The sequence below is a fragment of the Pelodiscus sinensis genome, chromosome 17 (genome assembly GCF_052426305.1).
Source record: "Pelodiscus sinensis isolate ZL-2025 chromosome 17, ASM5242630v1, whole genome shotgun sequence".
NCBI lineage: Eukaryota > Metazoa > Chordata > Testudines > Trionychidae > Pelodiscus > Pelodiscus sinensis.
In genome coordinates this window covers 26039683-26066858 of record NC_143068.1, presented here as the reverse complement: position 1 = coordinate 26066858, position 27176 = coordinate 26039683, and the positions used below count along the sequence as shown (strand labels likewise).

Sequence of the window (27176 nt, the reverse complement as noted above, 5' to 3'; positions counted from 1 at the left end):
GGAAAGGTTCAGAAAAGGGCAACAAAAATGATTAGGGATTTGGAACGGGCATCTCATAAAGAGAGATTAAAAAGATTGGAACTTTTCAGCTTAGGAAAAAGGAGACTAAGGGGGGATATGACAGAGGTCTATAAAATCATGACTTGTGTGGAAAAAGAGAATAAGGAAAAGTTATTTGTTTGTTCCATAACATAAGAATTAGGGATCTCCAAATGAAATTAATAGGTAGCAGGTTTAAAAACAAACAAAAGGAAGTTTTTCTTCACACAGCGCACCATCGGCCTGTTGAACTCCTTGCCAGAGGAGGTTGTGAAGTCCAGGACTTTCACAAGGTTCAAGAAAGAACTAGATAAATTTATCGAGATTAGGTCCTTCAATGGCAGTTAGCCAGCATGAGTAGGAATAGTGTCTCTAGCCTCTGTCAGAGGCGGTGTATGGGTGACGGGAGAGGGATTGCTTGAAGATTCCCTGTTCTGTTCACTCCCTCTGGGGCATCTGGCATTGGCTACTGTTGGCAGACAGGATACTGGGATAGATGGACCTTTGGTCTAACACAGTCTGGGCGTTCTTATGTTCTAAAATGCATCTTCCAGAAAGGCATCCAGTCTGGATCTGAAGACATCAAGAGATGGGGATCCTACCACCTTCCTTGGTAATTTGACCAGTTGGAGCAATCACCTTCCATTGTTAATAATAATAATTAAAAAAAAAAAAGAGCTATATACAGCTAATTTGATTTGTCTGGTTTTTCTTTCAGCCATTAATCTAGCAGAGAAAGGCATAACAAGAATCAAGAAGTCCTTTAGTACAAGATATTTGCCCCTTATGAAGGTACTTATACATCACAACCAAGTGACCTTGATGTTCCCTACATTTTCACCACTTAAGAGACTTGATATCTGCAAGGATTAGTATTATATGCCAGTTTATGTTCAGACATATTTTCTATACCAAGAACAGCAATAACTTCAGTACTCACCACATTTCCCGTCATCTGAAGAAATGGGTTGTGCCCACGAAAGCTCAAGATACCATCTACATCTAACACGGCTACATTTCTATCACTAATCTACATGTTTTGTTAATCTTTAAGGTGCTACTAGATTTTTCCTGTTACAGACTAACTCAGCTACCCCTCTGAAGCTTTTGAACACATTTCTATCGTCCCTCTATCTATTCACATCCATTCTCTCCTTCCAGGTAAGCAAGGCCCTTCTTGCCAGGATTATCTTCAGTCATTATGGGAATATCTCAGTCCCTCTTTGCTATTCACTTTAACAGAGAGGCCCTGTAAGCTGGGAGGATTGGATGAGGGGGAGGAATGAGAGGATCAAAAGTCAAAAGCATTTAGAGCTTTTTAAACAGGATTTCCCTCTCACCTTTTTGATAGCTTTACATTCTTTGCTTTTTCACCATTTGGAAGTTGCTCTAACTCCTCTGAAGGGAATGAGAAGCTAAAATTGTATATTTGTTGCTGTCAAACAGAAAATTCCCAATACAGGAAGCAATTACCGAACGATCATAGTGGCCAGTAGTAGACATCTGTACATTCACTGCATAGTTATTGAGAAGTCACTGTACAGTGATTATGCAAATCAGACTCCCTCCCATATCCAGATTGTAGAGGACTGCATAATTGAGGAAACACCATGCAACTCCACATCCATAACTCAAACAGCACTGACTAACTCATATTAGCTGCGAATTCCATTTCAACATTGCTTGAGGTAAAGCCTGAAAGGGTTGAGAAAGGAGAGGTTCTACTATCACTGCTTTCATACAACTTCTCCATAGTGTTACTACAGTACCACCCTAACATACAGGTGTTACATTAAAGGGGAATTTGCCTCCAAAATGCCACTTCCTATGAATTATCAAAAAAAAATTTTAAATACAGATTTGATCAGTACATTTTAATCAGAGATCCAAGACCATTTCCTTTTTTAATCTAAGTAGAAGAGCAAGCAACCTACTTCATATATTAAAACACACCACTTCACCTAAACCAGGGGTGGCCAACTCGTTACAAACAAAGAGCCAAAATAGTGGAGGATACAGCCGAGGGAAACGTCGTCGAGGAAAAAAAAGAAAAAAAAGACAAACATGCTGCTCCCTTTCAGAGCTGTAAGTGCGGGAGCCACAATTTTTTCTTTGAAGAGCCGCATGCAACTCACAAGCTGTGAGTTGGCCACCCCTGACCTAAACGAAGAAAGTGTCAAACTGTTTCAATAGTTTTGTTCTGTAGCACTGAACTTCAAGCATTTAAAAATATAAACTCCTCCCAGGACCTAGAAAGTAGCTGGCTGATCCTAGAAGCCACAAAGACATTTTTACTATTTCAGTAAGGGTGCATCTACACAGCACCCTACACTCGAAATAAGAGTACACAAATTGCAGTACACAAAATTGAAGATGGAATCAAAATAAGATACACAATTTTGGTGTATTTTATTTTGATTCCATTTCAAAATACCTTATTTTGAAATGTGGCACATCTACACAGGGCCAAATTTTGTAACAACGCACTATTTCAAGACATCCCTTAATCCTCGTTCCACAAGGGTTACAGGGATGCCAAAATAGCACACTTGTTATTTTGAAAAATATTTTGAAATAACAGGCGGCTTGTTAAGACGTGGAGTATCCACGAGATACCTTTGGTAACCCGAATAGCCGTGCAGTGTAGATGTACCCTAACTGAATTAGAAACCAAGCTTAAGTCAGCTTGTCTGGACCAACAGGAAAGCTCAGCCTCTCTTGCTTACCCAGAAAATATGTTTTCTGGAGACAGCAGTAAGAAAAAGTGCTTACACAGATTTTTCTTGCAATTTCAAATGTGTTCCCTCCACAAGTGTTTGTGTTTTGTCTGATTTCTATATATAGAATTCTCAAAGTATTTTTACACATTACAATAAATCACTAAATTAGGCCGTGAAGCTTCTGCTAGCAGTAAAATTAAATATGGAGTGTACAGTTTAATAAAATACCTGAAGTGAAAATTTACATGTCATGCCTTCTACACAGAACTGCTTGAGAAAAGTACTCAGCAAGATCATATTACAAAAAAAAGTGTTATAATTAAGTGGTATTGTAATGGTTTGCATTCTGCTGAGATTTACACACAGGTTCCATTAATACATCCTGCTGTGAAAATGCTACTGGAAGACAGGCAACATTGAAAAATGTGTTTAAAAGCGCAATGCGTAGCTGTTTAAAGGAAAAAGGAGGAACAGAAGTTCAAACAAGAACTATAAAAACTATGCCACTTGACCAGCTATTGTCCACTCCCAATAGAGTCTGCAATTCTCAAGCCCACTCTAACTGTACTGACAGACCTACAAGCAATCCTATTTAATGAAAAACATAAGGCCCCAGGGATAACTTCAATGAATTATGGTAATTTTTAAGCTACTGTACATTGTAATTTCCATAGCTTTTTTTAAAATATATATATATAAAGACTGACCACTAAGTTAAACAAAGCAGCTTACCGTCTATTTAAATGGGCCTGAGTAGGATCTGCTTGTGGTTCTTCCAAGCTTAACCATAAATGCCACTAACAGATTAGTAACAATCATTACAGTTTAGGTCTCTGCTTCCTATTTGCTCCCTAGACCTGAAATGATATAGAGGGAGGATTGTAGCCGCAGGACCATTTTGGAGTAACAGTGCAATTCTGGAGTACAACTGGAATTGCTAGTCTGACTGCCCTCAACCACTACAACACACTCAGGTAATAAAATATTTTAATCCAAATGCAAAAGGGAGGAAAGTTGCTTGGAAATTCGTTGAGGAAAAACTGTTTATGGGATATTTCAAAAGGAAAAGCGTAACCTTTCAGGAATAAGAGTGATGGTGCTCTTCACTGAAATGGGGGCCAAATCTTTGAGATCTCAACCAAAGAGACGATTTGTGCGTGGGCATGGTCCCCTAGAAACCTATGTCTAGTTAACTATTTTGTCATGCTAGATTTTCATAATTTTATTTTTGATTAATAGCAGTTGTCCATCTAACTGGGAGGCATTTACCTAAGTGTCTCCTGGCCAGCAGCCCTCACAAGGCAGGCTGGACTCCCCGCGTGTTGCAGCCCCAGATCACTTGAAAATGCAGGCTGCTCCCTCCATGTGGTTCTCAGCTCCAGGATAGGAAAGAGGCTTGTGCTGCCCCCCTCTCCCAGGCCAATCTCTCAGTTCCTATTGACTGGTTGTTTCCAGGCAATAGGAACTGAGAGATTGGCTGGGGTCAGTCTCTATTGGCCAGCTGATTTTAGCCAACAGGAGCTGAGGATTGGGCTGGGGGTAGGGTGATCACACAGTGCTTCCCCTTCCCTCCAGAGCAGAAAGCCATACAGAGCAGCCCTGCACTTAAAACAGCAGCTGCTGCATGCCTGAGGGTTTGGGCAGGGAAGTCCATGGGCCGGATCCTGTGGGTTGGTGGGCCAGATCCAGCCCATGAGACATATCTTGACTACCCCGATATACATAACACACTATGCCCTAGGGAGGTTGTGGAATCTCCATCATTAAAGACTTTTTAAAGTTAAACAAACACCGGTCAGGAACGGCCTAAAACTAGATGGTGCTTGATCCTGCCATAAGTACAAGAGGCTGGACCTGATGACCTCTATTGGTCCCATCTAGTTTTATGATTCTAAATTTCAACACAGACTTTAGTTTTCAGGGACTTTGAATATTCCCAACAGGTTATCTCAATAGGTTCTACATAGAATAGAAATAACTGTTTAGAGATTCAAGAGCATAATAAATCTGAGTCTTTTAAAATGGGCTTTTGACTGAGTTCAGTATGAAAGATGACAGGGCAATCCTTTTAATGAGGCCACTAGCTCTTTTATTCCATCACTGCTCATCAGAAGTATCCAACAATAGTATTAACTCCTCTGTAAACAATATTCTAGACAGCTCAGATCTAATGGAAAACTGTTAAAATAATGCAAGACCCAGATCTAAAACCAAGACTTGGGAGGTCCCCATCCACCACCTTCTTTTCATGGACATCTCCCAAACCTCGTGGACAATTTTTCCAAAGCCTGCCAAGATATTAGCCTTATCATAAGCCCAAAAAAGATTAACCTAATGCACCAAGGGGATCAAGATCAGCAAGCTCAATAACTATGAACCTGATGTAGTGAATGAGTTCACATACTTGGGGTACACTATTGCAGTCAATCTCTAACCTAAAACACGAATGTAACATATTGTTGTGGAGCTTTTCCAATGTCAAGACTGTACAAGGTATGGTCAATCAACAAATTGACAGAACACACAGATTGGTGTGTATCATGCATGGGTTATCAGTACACTTTGTACATGAGCAAGACATGGACCTTATGCTCTCATTAGGAAAAGAGGTTCAACAATCTTAGCGTGTGTTGCCCGAGTTGAATCTCTGACTCTGTCCCTCCAGGAGATTCCAAATACTGAGGCTACGTCTACACTGCACGCGTGTTTTTGTGCAAGTAAATTTACAGTAAAGCATCAGAAAAGAGGGCTTCTTGTGCAAGAGTTATTCCTTTCCACGTGAGGAATAAGCCCTCTTGTGCAAGAGCTCTTGCACAAGAACGCAGTGTGGGCGAGCAATATGGGTTTCTTATGCAAGAAACTCCTATGGCTAAAACGGCCATCAGAGCTTTCTTGCAGAAGCATATCTCTTGCACAAAAGCACCTGGCGTGTGGACATGCTCTTGCGCAAGACCTTTTGCGCAATAACTCCTGCGCAAAACAGTTCTTGCGCAAAAAGTCTGCAGTGTAGACGTAGCCTGAGGTGCTAAAGCAGGCCAGTATACTCAGCATGCAAATGCTCCTCAAACAGAGATGCCTCTGCTGACTTGGGCATGTATGCAGAATGAATGATGGGAGCATCCCAAAGGACATCATCTATGGAGAGCTGGCATCTGAAAAAAGTCCCAAAGAATGCCTAAGATAGTGTTTTAAGGACTTCAAAGAAATGCACATGGACAACCACACTCAGGACTGCAGCTTTTGGAAACAAAGGCTTAACAAAGGTCTCCAGAGCTATGAGAGGAAGCAGTCTAGTTTAGGAGAAGAGAAGGCGGCAGAGCCCCAAATGGACAAAACACCACATTTAAATGTGACAGATGCAGCAAAGACTGTCTCTTTTGAAAGCCTTTCAGCAGCGATGGTCATGGCTGCCATAAAACAAATCGAGAAAGTTCTTCATTTCTCAGGAGCAAATAACCATCCCTCAAGACTGAAGGATGCCTACTACACTACTACAGATAGCACAACATAAAACCTTAGCAAAGAAGCACTAAGACACACACAGGTAAGACTGAGTAATTACACACATTGTACACTGTTGAGAATGAGCACTGGTTAGACTTTTCTCTGCATGTGTCCAAACCAAACAAGAAAATAAAAACACATATCATGAGGAATCAAAACACAAAAAGGAAGAAGAGGGGTATGGATATGAGACTCAAGTACAGTTCTGACCAGCCTTTCAGAAAAATCCAGATATTCGTCTGAACTAAACCATATGCTATTTATAGACTTCAGCCAATAAATGTTTTATAAATATTTTAGACTATATTCCTTAGGGCAGCGACCGTCTCTTCCTTTGGTCTGTACAGCACCAACCATAGTTTTAGCACTTAATTTATTTTGATTTACAAAAGCACTTGTGCCAACTACTTCATAGAAAATTAAAAAATAGGGCCAAGTATTCCAAAACCAAAGATGCTTCCAGTCTATGTAATTCTAACTTATTGGTGACCACTCACAAAAGCCCAAGACAACAAATGAATCTTGCAGCAGTATGACCTTAGGGTCAGTAAGTCTGGGCTCTGAGTAAACAAATTCTGCACTAAAGGACTCCGCCCTGAAAATATCCTGGCCAAGCCCTCACAGTTGAGGACTGGGATGTAAAAGAGTAGTCAATTAGTCTACTACTCACTTCCCCCTGCTTCCTGCCTCTATATCAGAGGCAGAAAGGTAGGGGGAAGCAGAAGCCAGTGCTGGGGTGTGTGTGTGTGTGCTGGCTTAAAAGCCAGTTCCCCCCAACACCGTCTCTGTGGTGCAGGGGGAGAAGGGACAGGGGAGTTAGGAGTCTTACTGCATTTAAAAGGCAGTGCCACAGCAGGGTAGGTCTGGGACCTGGCCTGGGCTGGAACTCAGCAGTCCCAGCTCGTGCCAGGTCTGGGATCTATTCCCGCTGCGGCTCTGCAATTTAAATGTAGGAGGAGTTGGGCTGCCTTGTGCGCCTGGCTCCTACTACATTTAAACTGCAGAGCTGTAGCGGGCCCTCTTATCGAGTACTCGATACAAACTGTATTGAGTATACGATTAGTCAATTAGCTTCTTAACATCCTTTGTTGACCACCTGAGCTGATTAACTGCTACAATGTCACATATGAAAGAAGCAGCGCTAAGGTTACCTGGAGTCAATCCATTTAATCTTGTAAACAATATTATAGGATGGCGTTAGCTTCATAATGCTTCCATTTACGAGGGCTGATAAGCTACAATACAGCTACAGCCTAAAAAAACTTCATTGCAAACCGTAACAGGAGCTTATATATTTTACTTTCATTTTTTAATTCATCCAAAAGATAGCTTTTAAAATTGAGCTACATATCAAACAGAGACTGCTATATACAATACAGCAACAAAAATGTAACTTTGGCAGCAAGAATAAGTTATAACAGCAAGTGCTCTGCAATCAAATCACTGTCAGTTTGCGCCAAAGTGAAACAGCGTGAATGAATGATGACCCCTATTTTACAAGATATTTCCTCCCAATGGGGTGGGGGGAGAGCAAAAATGATTATCTTCCAGGAAGATATTAAAAAAAAAAAAGCCATTGAACTACTTGACATTTTCCATTTCGGATATTGCTACCATAAAGTTTTCAATCCAAAAATCTAATGTTACCCTATTTTGTGGGGAAACAGAATTCTCTCAGGTTTTTGGGCATGGAGGGGGAGAGGCGGGGTTTACTGTTTTTGTTTGCTGTTTTGTTTGGTTTTGTTTTTTAGTATAAAGCCTACATAGAAGCTGTAAAATAAGATCAACAATTTGGAGTAACCATGAATTTGTTTATGAGGTTTGCAATGTAGGTTCAAGATCACCTTTACAGTATAAATGGCCTTGAAACTTCGGTCACATTCAGCGAACAACCAAGAGACTGATTATAAGCAATAATGGAGTTAGAAATATTTTGAACAGGCAGCAGCACATGGTATCAACAAAAGTGCAGCCAGTATATGCAAACTATTGCAGGATCTACCTTTAATGCTATAGATTTCACATATTTTTAACAAACTGATGGATATGAGACAGATTCATAACTGCTCACCTGTACAGCACTTTGTCTGACCATTATTGTACATATGAAAGCATCAATTTGTAACCACATGCTCTGAGTGTCCCTAACACTCTGAGGGTATAGATCTACAGCACAATTAAAATCCTAAAGCTGGCCCTGACTCATGGGACTCAGGCTAAGGGGCTGTTTAACTGCAGTGTAGATGTCTTGACTCAGGACTCTAAGACCCAAGTGATGGCCCAAGAGCTCAGGCTATGAGTCTGATTATCTATACAACAATTAAACAGCTTCTTAGACATCTGCTGCTAGGGACTTGGGCTAACTGCATACAAACATACCTTGACTACCAGAAGTTGGGACTGTACAATAGGGAACGGACCACATGATATTTACCTAGCTCCGTTCGTTACCTCTGAACCGTCTGGCACTGGCCACTGTTGGAAGATATGATAATGGGCTAGATGGATCCATTGATCTTACCCAGTATGATAATTATTAGGTTCTTACACCAATGCTCATTTTTAACAGGAGAGTATTTTGGTTAATATGGGAGAAGATATTCAATTATTAATAAAAGCATCACCAATTAAGATGATTGTCGGAAAGACTGTGACAAACATGCCAGAAAGGTAGCAGCGGTATTTGCTTAAAGGAACTGCAATCAGTGAGCAGGCATTGCTAGATAAGGAGGGCTAGGTATGTGAATGGAAATGGTCACGACATTTCCACATTATGAACCATGACATGCAACATTTAAAACCAATGACTTGACAAAAAAAAAAAAAAAAACAAAAAAAAAACAAAAAAAAAACTGAAAGAGGTCTTGTTTTATAATCAAACTTTCACAGTGAAGATTGCATCTAGGTAGTACGTTTTACGGAAAGGTCTCTTTCCATAGCAGGAACTCATTAGAGGACTTTATTTTCAGTCTTGGGAATTACTGACAGTTCCTTTTAGTCTCTCTAGTCTTTTAAAAAAATGTTGTTTCTCAACTTAAATCCCCTCCTCTAAGAAAGAGTGTAGCACTAGTGTTTTCCTATCAAAAACAACTTTTACATTATGAATTCAACAAAGTATAATTTGTACGTCTATTTTTTCAATTTAGAAACAGGGCAGAAGTAGTGCATAATCTACCTAGTAATATCCATCACTGTTTCCATTAAGGATGTTAAAATGCATTTAATTAAGTAACCGTGTAACTGCTAAAAATTTCAGCAGTTACATTGTTACACATGGGGAGCATGCTCATAAGCCATCTCCCTGCTTGTACCGCATCTTGCCTTCTCCGTCCCCTCTCATCCTGCCGCCTCTGATACAGGGACAGCAGCACCAGAAGCAGGCAGCTCCCCAGGAGCCAGTGTGTACTAGGAGCCAGCTTTTAAGCTGGCTCCTCCCTGCATACTGGGAACCTGTGTGTAACTGTGAATGTTAACTGATGAACCCAGGCTTATCGGTTAACAGTGTACACGGTTACACTTCCACATCCCTAGGTTCCATACATGACTAGTTAAAACAATGAATATTTTGCCAAATAAATTCTCTTTAATGAGTAAAGTATGATTATTTTATAGATAGTGCCTAAACTCGGTTTTCTTTCCAGCCACTGCCAGTGGGAAAGGAGGAGTATACAATAGATGGAGAGGAGAAACTTTGTCAGATAAATCCCTCGATTTACTAAAAGCATTTGGTCTAGTCATGAAACATTCAGTGCAGTTGAAGAAAGCAGTATTTTAATGGAAGCTTCCTTCTGCCCTACTGAAAAACTGTATATTTTCAAGTGAATTCTTGATACAAACAACCTTAATTCATTGCATAATGCTCAGGGTCAGAAAAAGTACATTAAAAAAACCCAGAGTTAATATTACTTTGAGACATGCTTTTCACGATTATTCAATGTAATACTAAAAGTCAATAAAAAGACCTGTAAATGTGACAGATGGATTTTTCATTCTAGTAGGAATTTATTTACCCTACCACCCGATTGGATTTTGATACTTCAGCAATCAGTCCTGAATAACCATCCAAGCCATGGAATGGGAAAGAACCAACAAAATAAGACATTTTGGGGGCCGTATGTATTTTTCTGTCTCTGAATCCTTGACTTCTATTTTCCAAGCAATTTCATAAATACAAGGGAATTACAACTCAAAGGGTCATAACAGAGGCACAAAACTTTAAGTGGTAAACAAGCTCAAAAACATCTTACACAATGTTAGGGTATTTTCCTAGATTGGTATACAAGAATGGCCATACTGGGTTTGGGTTGTGACCTTGAGCAAAAGGGAGTTGTGACCTGGGGCAGGGGGTTGTGCAGGATCTGGGAGGGGATATGGGGGCAGAGGGTTTGGGTTATGTGGGGTAGGGGAGCAAAGGATTGGGGTGCTAGAGGCAGGCTCTGGCTCAGAGACTTACCTACTTGACTCCCAGCCAGCAGCCTTCTCAAGCAGACTCCCTGCCTTCCCTGTCTCCACACTGGCTGCAAGGGCCATATGATTTTTGAATAGCTACAAGCCTGAGAGGAAGGGAGGGGAGGGTGCTTCCCAAGCTGCCAATTGTCAGACAGCTCCCATTGGCTGGAAATTGGCCAATGGGATTATGCTGGGGACGGGAGCAGTACGCAAACTTTTTCCTTCCTTCTCTGGGCTCTCAGCTCTGCAGTGTGCAAGGGGCAGGCAGGGAATCTGCCTGAGGTTCCCCGCTGCATCTGCGGGCCAGATCTGGCGGCTTAATGGGACAGATTTGGCCTGTGGAGGGGTATTTTGCCTAAGCTTGGGTTAAATGGTAGCCTGGCCGAGCAGTTCCCTGTGCACAGGTAGGGGGCAGTCCAGCCTGGGCCAGAGCAGCCCCCACCAGCATGTCATGTTGCCTCTGCCTCCCCCTGGCCTGTCCCATTTAAGTAGTTAACTAATTAAATGGGATTATACAGCCCTACTTTACCATGCATTGTGTGAAGGACTACCTTATGTTTGTTTTAAACCTGTTGCCTATTCATTTCATTTGGGGACCCCTAGTTCTTGTGTTATGGGAAAGAATAAAAACCCTTCTTTATTTGCTTTCTCCACACCAGTCATGATTTTATAGACCTCTATCATATTCCCCCCCCCTTAGGCATCTCTTTTCCAAGCTGAAAAGTCCCAGTATTATTCATCTTTCCTCATATGACAGCCATTCCATATTCCCATATAGCCCTGAACAGCAGAAACTCTATAGAACAATATAATTGAAAAACCCCACCTGTAAAATCAGCTCTAAAAATGCATCCTTGGTGCGGTATTTCACTGTTTGAGATGGAGAGATCTCTTCTACGACCACGTCTACACTTCAGACCTACATCAGTGTAACTACAATGCTCAGAGATGTGAAAAATCCACACCCCAAGTGATGTTATACCAACCTAACCCCCATATAAACAGTGCCATATCAATGGGAGAGCTACTCCCATTAACAGAGTTACTGACTCGCAAAGAGATGGATTAACTATGTCTTTCTTCTACTGGCATAATAATGTCTTCACTAAAAGGCTAGAGTGGTGCTGCAGATTCACTGACTGCAGCACTGTACAGGCAGTCCCCAACTTATGCGGATCCGACTTACGTCGGATCAGCACTTACGAATGGGGCTTTTCTCGCCCCGGAGGTCACGGGCGGCGGATCGCCACCCGTGTCCTCCGGGGCGAGAAAAGCTTCTCCCGGTCTCCCTGGTCTGCTGGGGGGGGGGGGGGGGAGGGGGGACCCCCCCCCCCCAGCCCAGGGACACCCGAGCAAAGCCGCCCAGGCGGCAGGAGTCCCGCTGCCTGGGCGGCTTTGCTCCTGTCCCCCTGGTCTGCTGGGGGGGTCCAGCAAAGCCGCTGGACCCCCCCCCAGCAGACCAGGAACACCCGAGCAAAGCCGCCCAGGGAAACCGGGAGCAAAGCCGTGGAGCACGCCCGCAGCGGGACAGCCTGGGCGCGCCTGGGCTGTCCCGCTGTGGGCGTGCTCCAAGGTTTGGCTCCCCGTCTCCCTGGTCAGCAGACCAGGGAGACGGAGCAAAGCCGTGGAGGACGCGGGCGGTCCCGCCACCCGCGTCTCCCTGGTCTGCTGGGGGGAGTGGGGGGACAGCTAGTGCCCCCCCAGCAGACCAGGCTTTTCTTGCCTACGCCTGGGGCAGAGCAGCTGGGGTGCTGCTGGGTTGCTCCAGTAGCGCCGCTCCTCGGCGCTACTTTACCAACCCGGCAGCACCTCAGCTGCTCTGCCCCAGGCGTCCCCAAATCAGCTGCTGCTGAAACTGACCAGGGGCTGACTACAGGAAGCCTGAGGCAGAGTTGCTCTGCCCCGGGCTTCCTGGAATCAGCCGCTGATCAGTTTCAGCAGCAGCTGACTTGGGGACGCCTGGGGCTCTTAAGTTGAATCTGTATGTAAGTCAGAACTGGCGTCCAGATTCAGCCGCTGTTGAAACTGATCAGTTTCAGCAGCGGCTGATGCCAGTTCCGACTTACATACAGATTCAACTTAAGAACAAACCTACAGTCACTATCTTGTACGTAACCTGGGGACTGCCTGTATATGCAAATAAAGCCTAAATAATGAAGCACAGCCCTGCTTCGGCTCACCAGGTGTCAAAATGTACAAAAAACCCTACCTTCCCTTGTTCCTATATTTCCACACCTTGATTAGTTCAACTTCCACAAAGACAGGCAAAAGGCAGGAAAGCCATAAGTGTAAACAAAAAGTGGCTAATAAATGCCATCAAATATCAAAGTTCAGAAAGACAGAAAATGAACAGCGTACCAAGTACCAGTAGACACCAAAATGTACATAAGACAAATGATGCCAGCACTAAGGACTATAATACATCAAACACTCTGGTCGTTGTAAAAGAAAGCATGTTCAGAATGATCGATAAGCAATAAATCACTAGGTGTCTAACAGTTCCTCTTCTGTCATTTGCAGTGAAAGAAATGGATGGTTCCACTACACAACCAGCAGATCATTAACATTCTTCTGCAAGCCATGACATTGCCAGGGCCTCAGAAAGGAGTATGTAATACAGCTTGAAGTTGTAATTAATAAAAATACTCTTTACACTTACAATTTATCATTCCATTACTGCAGAAGAAACTGCACTGGACTGCGAGACACATACCACTATGTTAGGAGGCCAACAGTAGCTTTTGTGGAGAGACATGGACTAATAGGCTGCAGAACCTCACTCCACCTCTCACTCCATACACTAATAAGCCAATGTGGCTGGACCTTATGTTCATGACGTACCTAAGCTGAATAACTAGAGAATTCCAGTTTGCAGATGCTCTCAGTTTACATGCAGTAAGTTGATTTACTTGTTCTGAAAATAAACTTTTCCTCTCCATTCACACTATTAGCAGATGTCTCAGTAAAAGTTAAGAGCAGAGGTCAGTATATCATAGAATCAGAATTAACATGCCACTGTGGATTCTCTTCCATCTAGGCGTTTCATGAACAATTCTTCTGGAGGAAGCCACTACTAGTCTCTAAAATGCTTTTCCTTCTCTTCCCTGCTACTAAAATTATAATTTTCTTATGTTGGTTTTGATTTAAAGATCCCAGAAATTAGGGAAATACTAAATACAAAAGATCTAAGACTACCCTGCCACAATGGGACAGAACACAGCAAGAGGGAAAAAGGCATTGTTCTTGATAGAAGGAACCAGAAAAAAGTTTTACATTCTTATTTCAGTAAGAGAAAAGGCTCACTTTGGGTTACATTATACTGCAAAAGGGAATTAACTTGGATGATCACTGCTGAAAGCACTGGACTGGAACTAGCTTATAGGCATGTGTACAATTACAACCACTTCTATCAGGCATACATAAATAGAGATGATAGCTTCTAAAACTAACAGAAGATCATTAATATTGCCCTGTAGAAGTAGTCTTACCTAAATATGCATTTTTGAAAGTAATTTAAATAAGGAAACAGGGATGGCACCATTAATTGTTTTCTGATTTTATTTGTTAATTATAGTTCTGATGCCAACTGCATTACCAATGCATTGAAGTGAGCTTCTAAGAGTCACAACAGCTGTGGGTACATTTATTACATTAGTTAAGCAAATACATTTTGCTGTAATTCTTCCTTCAACTGTTTGCCAGATTTCCTTCCATCACTTTGTGCATTATATGAACAAATGAAAATCCAATACATGAATGTGTTTTTCTATGGCTCACTCATCTCTATTGTTTTTGTGAATCTTTCAGCTCAACCTGACAAAAGCAAAAAGGCAGCATGACCTAAAGAACTGGGTTCTGTATTGGGGTTCAGAGACATGGAAGCAAATTCCAGCTCTATCGCTGACCTACTATATGACTTGGGAAAAGTCTCTTCGCCTTCTCTTCTCCCATCCTTTATCTCATCCGTTTAGAATCTGAACCCTGAGGCAGGGGCTGTTGCTTATTTTGTGTTTGTACAGTACTACCACGGCAGGATCCCGATTTTCCCTAGAGCCCATAGATGCTAATAGAATACAGAATAGTCACCTAGCCAAAGCAGCCTAGAAAGAGGGTATGACCCTTTGTCAGCCATGTGGAAGTCAAGCTGCATCTTGGAATCTTTCCACCCCAATAACGATTAGTGTTGTCTCATGTTACGTCTAGAATTTCTGAAGAGCAGAGGAAATCATCCTAATTGCAACACATAAACCCCCTGAGAGACAAAGAAATGAAACAAGACAGCCTGAAGTGGAGAATCAAGAGAATCTATGCTGGGCTTGCAGAGTCCAACAATTAATGGGCAAGAAATAATTCTTATCACCTATTCTATTATGACTAACACATAACATTGACTTTATTAGCAGCTAATTGAAAAACTTCTCAGATGGGACGGGACAGAGAACATTTACTATAGAGAATGATATTTTCTGAAAGTCGTGTCTGTCTGATGCAGAACTCAGTACAGTGAGTTTGTGAGCAAATGCTGTGAACAGTAGCAGTGTCTCAGTTCTTGCACAAACATCTTCTCCACAGGAGACTCAAGGGAGGATTATCAAAAGTCAACTCTGCTGCCTCTCACCATGCACTATGCTCCATGGGAATCTATAGCAGTTTTCTGACTGACTTGATTTATGAAAGGAATGAACACACGCACACACACACAGTTCACAGGAAAATTTAGAGATTATCAAGGAAGACCATCATTAGTTCAATGGGTGGGGCATGGAAGACAAACATTGGCTTTCAGTAATTGCAGGGAAGGAAAAGGGCTTATTCACCAATCCCTAGGCATGAACCAAATCAGTCTGTTCCCAAAGAAAGTGGGTTATTTGAATGGGAGTGCCATGAATTTTGTTTCTGAATGGCTGTCTTCTTGCCCAGCCACAGAGCTAAAGTTTGCTAGTACAGGAATTCCTGATTGCTGATAGTTTAAGAAAACGTAGAGAAGTTTTAATGAGGGCTAATAGGCAATGAATAAAGCTCTTCTGGGATCCCTTGAATGAAAAAGCATACCATTTTCCTCAACTGGATTTCTGCCAGGTATTCACTGGCAGCACTAGAAGCAGCACAAATGGCTAAATACAGCTGGGCTATTAAGGGCAGTACTCCTATTAGACCTCCAAAAAGCACAGATATGGTGCAGGTGACCAAACCAAAAAACAGAAAAATGCTCATCTGAACCTTTAAGGCTACAGGAGTTGACCCTAGCACCAATAAACACATTCTGTAAGATTACCAATACCTACCTGCATAAATACTCAGAAAATGTGCTTAAATCCTAACTTTCTACAATAGAAATGGCATAGTTACAGTTGCCTGTGAGGAAACACAAAATGACATCTAAATGCTCTTGCAGTGGTGCCCAATACTAAATACTGGTGTGATCTGACTCACTTCCAACAAATTACCTAGAATTTGTGGCCGCCCTTTTGATTAGTGAGACAAAGGAGTAATATATTATATTAAGCAAAAACTCTGCATTACTATATAGGGACATCTCATTGTGGGAAAAAGATGCAGATTAACTAAAAAAGCAGAGGGAAGATATTCCAATCTTATTCTCACCACTTTCCTGTGGACTCTAGGACAGCTTTCAGTATTGTAATGACCCCAAGAAAGCAAGGATCATGAAATCATTATTCTGCTAACATAAAAAGACAGGTTTTCAATGATTTAGAAGCTTAGATTTTTTTTAAGTTCACGTAACTTTCATTCAAGAGTTTTAGAAGAGCTGAATGGTGAGTTTGCTGGATTGATTTTCAGAAAGTCTTGGAGCGCTGGGGAAGTTCCAGAAGACTGGAAGATAGCTAATGATATTCCAATTATTAAAAAAGGGTAAGCTGGATGATGCCAGGTAATTACAGGTCAATCATTCCGACACTGATATAAGACAAGTCAATGAAGCAGCTGATTCAGGACCTGAATAATAAAAAAACTAAAGATCGACAATGTAATAAACACAAAATCAAAATGGGTTAAAAAAATAGATCCTGTCAAACTAACATTATTTTTTAATGATTACAAGTCTGGACGATGAAGGTAATAATGTTCATATAATATACTTAGACTTCTGTAAGGCCTTTGACTTGCTACCATGTGAATTTGATTATAATTTTATAATGTTTAAATTTTTAAGACAGCACACATTAGAGAGATTAAAAATTGACTAATTGGTCTAAAAAAAAAGTAACTGTAGATAGAGAATTCTTATTGAGCGGATTTGTTTCTAGTAGGGTTCCTGAGGGATCGGCCTTTAGACCTATGCTATTTAACATTTTTATCAATGACTTGAAAGAAAAAAACTGTCAGTCATCACTGATAAAACTTTGCAAGTGACACAAAAATTGGAGGAGGAGAGGTAAACAATGAAGAGACAGTTCATCGATTCAGACTGATCTGGATTGCCCGATAAACTAGGAGCAAGCAAACAATATGCACTGTAATAGGATTAGGAACAAACCATGCAGGAAATTCTTACAGAATGCGAGACACTATCCTGGAAAGCAGAGATTCTGAAAAAGATTGAGGGAATGGGTAGGATGTAATGCTGGATTATCAGATGCACATGAGCTCCCTGTCTCATGCTGTGGTCAAAAGGGCTAATGCGATCCTGACACACACAAACAGGGGAATCTCAAGAAAGAAGAGAGGTCATTTTAACTCTATATTTGGCATGGGTACAACCACTGTTGGAATACTATGAGCAGTTCTGTGCCGACAATTCAAGACTGATGTTGACAAACTTGAGAGAGCAGAGAGATAATACAAAGGAATGATTAAAGGATTAAAAAACATGCCTTATAGGATCTCAATCTATTTATCTTAAAGAGAATGTAAAAAAAGTGACTTTATTACACTCTATAAATAGCTACATGATGAACAAATATTTAATAATGGGCTCTTCAGTCTAGCCACAATCCAATGGCTGGAAACTGAAGTTAGACAAATTCCAACTGGAAATAAGGCATACATTTTAAGAATGAGAGCAAATTGGTAAATTATGCTGTGATAATGATAAATTATGCAGGGTTGTGGTGATTCCCAATCACCAGCATTTTGGGGGGGGGGGGGATTTCTATGGCCTGTGTTATATAGGAGGTCATACAATGATCTCAATGGTCCCTCCTGGGCTTAGAATCTATGAAATAAAGCCCAGTAGCTCTGCAATATACTGTACACAAATAGTCATAGAAGATCCCATCAAAGTGTCCACTATCGAAGATTTAATCAGATAACTGCCATTCTAACTTCCTTTTAACTTCTTCAAAATTTCTCCAACTTCAGTCACAAAATGAGATGTAAACTTTGGTCTACTTAGATTGGTTTAAAGAGGGTTTTTTTAAAAGTAAAGAAAAGAAATGTTTTGGTTTTTAAAAGCAGGACAAATTTTATCTATCTATATAGATCTTGCAAGGATATTCACTGAAGTGTGTGTCATGGATAAACATTAGCACCAACAGGGAAAAAATACAGAGGCTTTATGACAGGGATGGAGAACCCACGGCCTAAGGGCCAGATCTGCCTAAATACCTTTCCATTTGCTTGCTCCAGAGGAACAGTTCTGACCAGGAAAAACAACAAAATGTTTTTCTACAAAGAAAAAGGGAAAAATATATTTTAAAATGAATGTTGTTGGCTTAGAAACCAGGAATCCTCAGTTTACAGAAGCTAGGAGGGAGAAAGCATATAGGACTTAAGGTGAGAAAATATTTAACTAGTCTGTGCCAATAAACCAAATAGTATTTCGGTTACATTTTGAGGCTCAGAGAAACCAATATTAATCTCCAAGTTTACTGATCTTGTCTCTTCTTGGAGCCACAGAAGTTAAGATAAAAATCATGCTCCCCAACTGTCTGCCGCCTCTGACAAAGCAGAATTAATTCAGTGCTGGGTTCTACCTAGATTCCATATGTTTGATATTAATAAAAATATACTCTTACTACAAGCAGTTTATGGTACTGAGGCATTCAATTGCTAAGCTGTTTAACAGATGAGTTTTGCCTAAAGCTGATCATTAGGTTACTCTATTCAACTTTGGAAAGAAACAGGAGATGAATCCAGCTTTATGTTCTTGATTGCATTACATAACATGCTACTGCTACTAACTCTCATTTAAGGGCTGCAGGAAATACCCTCGTGTCTATTAAACATTAATGGTTGTTGCTTTCAAGTACTCATCCCTACATAAAAGAAAATTAACTGAAGAGTCAGCTCAATTATAGAATTAAAATGCAAAACTGTGTGGCATATTCATGCATGGAGGGAAAGCAGAGCTAAGGAAGTGTATACTACTCAGAAGTGAGATTTTAAAAAATTGTTGAATGAGGGTAACCCAAGCGCATTTAAATAGTGTCCATTTATTGTTTCAAAATGTTTCCTTTTTGCGTTTTTCACCACACTGGTAATGTATGTAAACAACAACACTTCAGTAATAATGGAAGGCAGTAAACAAGGCATATAACTGAGTCAAACAGCTGTTCAATACAGATCTAAAAATATTTCTTCTTCTCTGGTAGCTACACTTTTCCAAGTTTCAGTTTGCCAGAAGCTGGGAATGACTGACAGGGGATGGATCATTAGATAATTACCAGTTCTTTTCAGTCCCTCTGAAGCACCTGGCATTGACCACTATTGGAAGACACGCTGCAAGGTTAGATGGACTTTGGGTCTGACCCGGTATGGCCCTTCTTATGTCACAGAGCTTTCCCCTTTACATTATGCCTCCTATACTGCACACTTTCCTCCTTACAGCAGTTCCCCGACTTACGACGATCCGTACTTACGCAAACACAACGTGCTGCAAGGTTAGTTATGTCTGCGGTCAGGCAGCGTGTTTACGTTTCATTCCCTCACAGAGTTTTCAGTGTTTGCTTGTGGCCATCATGTCAAGTAAAGAAAAAGGGCTAGTGATAGTGACAAGGGTGGTGAGAAAAGAGAGAAAAACTATTGATTTGGAACAGAAAATAGCGATAGAGACACAATACAAAGGGGGTCAAACAGTGTCCTTCATGTTGCGTAAGTTAGGGCTATCGAAATCCATTATCAGCACAATTATAAAGGACAGCGATCACATTCATGAAGCGGTGAAAGGGTCTGCTCCTATGAAATAAAAAATTCTAACAAAGCAAAGAGCAGGTCCCATCCTGGAAACGGAAAAACTCTTAGGCTATGTCTAGATTGGCAAGTTTTTCCGCAAAAGCAGGTGCTTTTGCAGAAAAACTTGCCAGCTGTCTACACTGGCCGCTTGAATTTCTGCAAGAACACCGAAGATCTCATGTAAGATTGTCAGTGTTCTTGCGGAAATACTATGCTGCTCCCGTTCGGGCAAAAGCTTTTGCGCAAGAGGGCCAGTGTAGACAATGCGGTATTGTTTTGCGCAAAAAAGCCCTGATCGCGAAAATGGCGGTCGGGGCTTTCTTGCACAAAACTGCGTCTAGATTGGCACGGACACTTTTCCGTTAAAAGCATTTGCGGAAAATCATGCCAGTCTAGACGTAGCCTTAGTGCTTTGGATGGAAGACCAAATTGAAAAATGCATACCATTAAGTCTCATGACAATACAAACTAAGGGGACTTAGTTTTGAAGACTTAAAGAAAAAGGAGGGGTATGACTATGACCAAACTTTCACTGCCAGTCACGGTTGGTTCAATCGTTTCAAGATGTGTGCAAACCTTCATAATGTGAAATTAAGTGGGGAGGCAGCCAGTGCTGATTCTAAAGCAGCAGAACCTTTCATAAAAGAACTGGATAAGCTGATAAAAGAGGGAAATTATTTTAATGTTGATGAGATAGGTCTCTTTTGGAAGAAAATGCCTGAATGTAACTACATACATAAGGAAGCAAAAACTATGCCTGGTTATAAGTCTTTCAAAGATCGTCTAACAGTCTTGTTAGGAGGCAATGTTTCTGGGTTTAAATTGAAACTCCTCTTGATTTATCGCTCTGAAAACCCTAGAGCCTTCAAGAATATCAGATAGGCTACTTTACCAGTCCATTATTGTGCTAATAAGAAAGCCTGGATGACGCTTGCACTTTTTGAAGATTGGTTCATGAACTGCTTCATCCCTGAAGTCAAGTCATATTTTCTGGAGAAAGGAATTCCTTTCCAAATTTTGCTCATTTTGGATAATGCTCCAAGTCACCCTCAATACCTAAACGACTTACATTCCAATGTGAAAGTGGTGTTTCTGCCTCCCAACACCACATCTATTCTCCAACCCAGGGACTAGGGGGCCATAGCTGCTTTCAAAGCATATTATCTTCGCAACACATTTGCAAAGGCAGTAGCTGCCACAGAATGCGCGAAAATGGCAAAACATTATGTGAATTTTGGAAGGACTACAACATTCTGCATTGCATAAGGAACATTGCTGCAGGGTAGGAAGAAGTCACTCCACAATGTCTGAATGGCATATGGAAGAAGATCCTAAAGATTTGTGAACTGTTTCAAAGGCTTTGAAAAAGAAAAGGCACTAGAAGACATTTCTAATAACATTGTACATCTGGCAAAAGAAGTGGATCTGGAAATGGATAATGAAGACATACACCAACTAGTTGAGGATGTTGGGGAGGAGCTGAGCAATGAAGATTTAATGCAGCTTGAGGCGGAGAGGATAGAAGAGGAAGAGAGACAAACAGCCCAAGTAGAAGAAGCAGACGCCCCAAAAAACTTTGTGATGAAAGAAATGGCTACAGCTTTCAACAAAATAAATGAAGGAATGCAAATGTTTGAAAAAACAGACCCTAATGTTGCGAGATTCTCAAAGGTGTATCGTTTACTTCAGGATGCCCTGGCTTGCTATAAGGAAATTTATAACAAGAAGAAAAAACAAACTGTCCAGTCCAAAATGGTTATTTTTTTTTTAAAGAAAGTCCCCAGCAGTGTTGCCTCCCATACTGAACCAATGCCTTCTACAAGCAAAGGAACGTCAAAAATAGAAGATGATGATGATGTTACTGTAGTTTTTTACTCCTCCGATTCCTCATCCAATTAATTCAATTCACATCACTGTATTTAAATTACTGCATTGTGTTTTGTATTTCATGTTCATGTTTGTTAAATAAAGTTTGCTGTTGCTGCAGTAGTGTTGTTTTTTTTGTGTGTTTCTATTTTTTGTTGTTGATTGCTGTGTTGTTGGTGCTTGGTTACACTTTGAGTGCTTCGTATGGGGTATTTCCAACTTACGAACAAATCGAGTTACGACCAGCTATTCGGAATGTTACCTGTTCATAAGTTGGGGAATGGCTGTATGTGCACACTCCCACTGAGCTAGATGTGCGCTAATCCACAAAATAACATCCCATGTTATTGGACTAAATCATTACCTTCAACATTTTCCTCTATATCTTTTCAAAAGGACTGTGTATCCCTTGCTATGCTAACATGTCTAACTTCCCATCCTTGGGCAATACAAATACCCATTCAGTGACAGCATGCACATATGGAGGCAGCATCCTTTAGGAGTGGGCAACCTAAGGCCCGGGGGCTGGATGAGGCACTCAGCTTGCCTGGATCCAGCCCCAGAGGCTCAATGCTCACCCCCCAGCACTGGGGAATCCACACTGGTGTTCCAGCCTCTTCTCTCCCCTCATCCCCCGCCGTGGGGTTGGAGCGGGCAAAAAAACAATTAGCCTGGGGCCCTCTAGGCTCTGGTGTGTGAAGGGAACGAGAGGAGTATCTCTCTCCTTCTCAGCGAGCATTTTTCTTGTTTTGCTTCCCACCTGTGTGTGGCTCCCCAACTGATTTTTCAGTGGGTCGGCGGTGCCAGACCCAAAAAAGGTTCCCCACCCCTGCTTTACAGTAAAAGAGGGAGAGTTAAATTAAGTTAGAGGGTGGATTACGCTTTTAAAAGGAGGTGGACCTAACCTTACCTATGACTAATTAGTCACCACCCAACTGAGACTTAAAACACACACACACACACACACACACACACACACACACACACACACACACACCCCCACCACAGACTAGCAGCACCTTAAATACTAACAAACCATGCAGACGGTATCATGAGCTTTCGTGGGCACAGCCCACTTCTTCAAATGACAGGAGTGCTAGAAGTTCAGATCCAAGGGACTTCTAACACTCCTGTCATTTGAAGAAGTGGGCTGTGCCCACGAAAGCTCATGATACCGTCTACATGTTTTGTTAGTCTTTAAGGTGCTATTATTCGATTGTTGTTTTTTAATTTTTTCCTGTTATAGACTAACTCGGCTACACCTTTGAAGCTTTCCTACTGAGATTGTGAGGCCATGATTCAGGTGACAGCTTGATGATCATCTGATCCTTATAAAAAACAATAGGGGTAACAGGTAATTCAGATTAGGTGGAGAGCTGCACGGGAGTAGGAAGGATCCAGCAGTAGTCCTCAGGTCAGGGGGAAAAGCCCAGTTTATATAAAACTCTCAGGCAGATGACTTGCAGAACAGTCTTCAAAAACCAGGCTAGGAATGAAAAGGGAACAGAGATGCTCACTCTGACTCTCAGGCAGATGACCATGTGTAAGCATGTAGAAAGTAGATAGTCTCCTGAAGACAACCCTGGGTCAAATGGGAAAGGACATGTTTGATATATTTTCTGTTGTTTTCAAGTCCTTGAAGAAAACCAGAATCCTGTAGCTGGATAGGTTGGTAAATTTGCCTGCAGCTTACCTATTATTTTGTGCATTGCATTCTTGAAGTGATTCTAAACATTAGCAGAAGTGCACAGGAGCAAAACAGAGCTTGTGTGTCATAAAAGGCTACAAGAAGAATGTATGGTGGGCAGTAGGGATGTGAACAGGTAATGGTTGGTTACCCAGCACCTGATCACAGCCTAATATTTAATTGGCTAACTGAATAAATAGGATTTTCCATCCCTAATGGACAGTGTTCTCCGTAAGCTGTGCACTTGTGTGGCTGTACAAAAGAGATTCAGATGCCACCCAGATGATTAGCAGAGCGCCTACAGCTAGATTTGTTGTTTCTACTGGTGGTGCACATTCACACGTGCCTTGGTGCACATAAAAAAAAAATCTTTTCCATACATAGATGGAAAAGATTAGAGGGATTATTAGTAGTGAATCCTGTAGTGTAGTCTTTATGCCGGTCCTATTTAGGCTAAAGTGGAGAGATCTGTGCTTCCATGGCTCTAGTGGCCCTATGAATAAGGGCAAGAGGCAGAGAAGAACTGCAGCTACTACACCAGCTTGGGCTGAAAGGCTTCCTCTAAAGCACTGTCTCATGAACAGACAGTGGACTTTGCTTCCAGCCTGGCTTAATGATGTGGAGTAAAATTCAATACTGAATTAATTCCATATTAAACAGAGCACAATAAAACAAAAGCAGCTAACACCAAAAGAACTTGCACTGAAATAGCACCGCAAGGGATTGTTGAAAAATAACACATTAATGTGGACTATCCATCTTGCAATATTGCTAACTCCAGAACTATTCAAAAATTGTAAGTCTGAATCCCCAAAAGTGAAATTGGCTTAAGAGTCATCATGAGATTTTAAATAAAAGATTGTTTTGCAATCTAGTTTTGAGACTAAGGTTTTCAGTTTCAAGTGTTTCTCCACTAAATATCTATGAAGGCTAGAAACATAGCTTTTGTTTGTGTTTTAAAAGAAGGTTGAGATTTGCAAACAACATGACTCCTAGAAGTAAAGCTTTAAGAAAACCTACACCAATTATCATGAGATTTAGCAACACTGATCTTCACACACTACACATTAAGGACTGTAACTACGTGGAACTTGGGTTATATTTTAGTGATTGTGCACTTTAAAACAAAAAGAGCAAAATTACAAAGATTTTACCTGTGTCCCAGGTGTTCTTACATGAAAAATACACTCAGAGGCTGTAAAAACTCAAACAACTAAAAAAAAAAAAGTGGCTATCAAAATGCTAACATTCAAAATGAGTTAACATTTAAGTTCTCCTTGACTTTGTTACGGAAGAACTTCAGATTTACAGACACCTTGGGTTTAGAGTTTATGCAGAACTTTAAAATGTCCATAATTTTGAACAAGAGGTTACAGATTTCAGCTGCTGAGGGAAGTTGGGGGGAGTGCCAGAGCCTCTGTCCCTTGGGAGCACCAGGGCTCAGAGCTTTAGATCTAGGGGGAGCACTGGGATGTATGAGGGGTTTTAGGCTTTAGCTACACAGGTATGTGGGGAGGAGAAGTAGGGCTGAAACCAGCGCTTCCCTCATAGTTAAGCCCCAAGCCCCTGCGCTCCTCCTTGCCCACCAGGACTGAAGCCAGGAACAGAGTCACGTGGCTGAAGCTCCAACTCCAGTGCTTGTGATCAGAAGCCTGACCTCCACTCCCTACCTGGGGCCCTGATCCACATCGTGCAGCTGCAACCCCAATCGCTGCCCGCTAAAGCCCTGAGGCACTGAAGTATTTGCTTTTGGGAGTGGGGAGTGTCTCCACAGCAACCAGCTTACTTCCAGTACCACAAGATGTCCAGTTGATTGGTATGGTGTTTGTATCTTTGAGGTTCTACTGTACTTTGTCCATATAAGAAAGCTGCTACAATAAGATTAACAGCCAATTTGTAAGCCAATATTACATTTCAAAGAATATACTTACAAATTCATAGTCTCCATCCTGCGGCACCTTCCAATCAGAGGAATTCTTTGTCTGGCCAGATGCATTCTTTCCAAAGCTACTGATCTGATTCTCCTTTTCTTTTTGTTCAAAATATTCCAGGAATGATGGTTTGGCTGGTTGCATTGTTTCATCCATCCCTGGAAATATTTAAAAAAAAAATGTGAACACAATGGTCACTTCTGTAAAAGACAAAAACTAGAGCATTAAATGTTAAACAAAACAATCTGTCCCAAGCAATTAGATTACTAACAACAATACTTGGTGCTGATAAATTACCATTTGGAAAGCACTAAACAAATAGCTAATCCGTGTACCACTAATGTGAGAAGTATTATTCCCCCTGCTTCTGTTTCCTTATCTGCAAGAGAGGTTAAGATCACAAAGCAAGTTGCATCCGAGCCATGATTAGAAGTCCCGAGGTTCTGATTGTTGGACCTGTACTGAGTCCACCAGACCACACTGCTAAGTGACTTACCAATATGCACTAGAAGCTGCAAAAAGACTTCAGCCTGCTGGAAGCCAGCTTATTTATTACAAACTAGGTTGTGTGCATTACAAAATAGGCCCAGAAAAGAATGAGGAGGAACGATTAATTTTGTAAGGTGCACGTGGGGTGGAGGAAAACGGATTTTATACCAACACTTGTTTTGATAGGCTATTTCCCTCAGTAAAATACAGGTTCTCTTACTAGGTCACACAAGTGCCTCATCGTTTTGTCATCCCACTTTTCACATCTCAGAACACCAAGCACATGCCCTACCCATCAAACTTTCCATTATGAGACCTGCTGGGTTCCATTACACATTCTTTAGAGGAATCATTCTCTAAATAAAAGAAGAGACAAGTGGACTTGAAGGGCATGATGCAGTAGAGGTCCAGTAGAAGTCCAGTTTTGCCAAGGAGAAGACCAGATGGACTGTTTCATTAGATTGGATTAGAAACGAATATAGTAGCATGCCCTGCCTTTCTTCAACCACAATTACATTTGGAATGTGGTCTGTGCAGGGTGGGGGCACTAGGGAAGCTGTGGCATCTCCCAGCTTGTAACAGTAAATAAACCTCAAATATATGGTTTCCTTCATCAGCACCCCAATATAAAAATTGTTCCAGCACCCTTGGATCTGCAGACGGTGAAGCATGAATTCACCCCACCAGTCCTCTCTAGTACAGTCACACCTGCTCATCTTACATCAATAGCAGAAGCGAGTGACCATACATTAAATTAAGAAACTGATGTTGTTGGAAGCACAAATGTGATCAGAGGTAAAGATGAGGTACACTCTAGGAGGATCTCAACCTTCCTCCGTTGGAGAATCATTAGGATGCCATGTGGGTTATGGTTTGGGGGAGAAAAGAAAAATTTGAACAGATTGTAGCCTCAAAGCCCCTCAGGAGAAAAAAAAAAGACAATACAAAAACTGTTGTAAGTAACAAAATGCTAGAAGTTTCCATGTGGATTCTGACAGCATAAAAGGATATGACTGTCAAATTTAAGACATACATGTTAGTGCAACTGGTTCAGTTTCAGATATCTAAAATGTACTCATATTTACATCCACCATGACAAGCTAGATTTAATGCAGGTAATACTTTCTACAGAGTCTCAGCATAAGAAAATATACTTGTACAGAATAGTGTTGCAGCAAGCTACATTTTAGGATCATGAAAGCTGAAGCTGTATTTACAAAGATTATTCACAGCTAAATGCAATATTGCTTTCATTTATGATAAATTGCTGCATATGGTTTTTTGAAACAAAATACAACGTCAACTAACTTATTCTGAATACCGTTTTCAAAAGGGAATGTTATTTCATTGTGATAA

General features: G+C 41.2%; 1 protein-coding gene across 2 annotated transcripts in view; it reads right to left on the bottom strand.

The window, feature by feature from the left end:
- The window catches only part of STK4 (serine/threonine kinase 4), a 99848-nt gene that overhangs the window by 26197 nt on the left and 46475 nt on the right, over positions 1 to 27176 (bottom strand). For both annotated transcript variants that reach the window (XM_075901275.2, XM_006132258.5), the window contains exon 10: positions 25332 to 25489. In XM_075901275.2, the coding sequence (XP_075757390.2) occupies positions 25332 to 25489 (158 nt within the window). The remainder of the gene's footprint in view (positions 1 to 25331; positions 25490 to 27176) is intronic.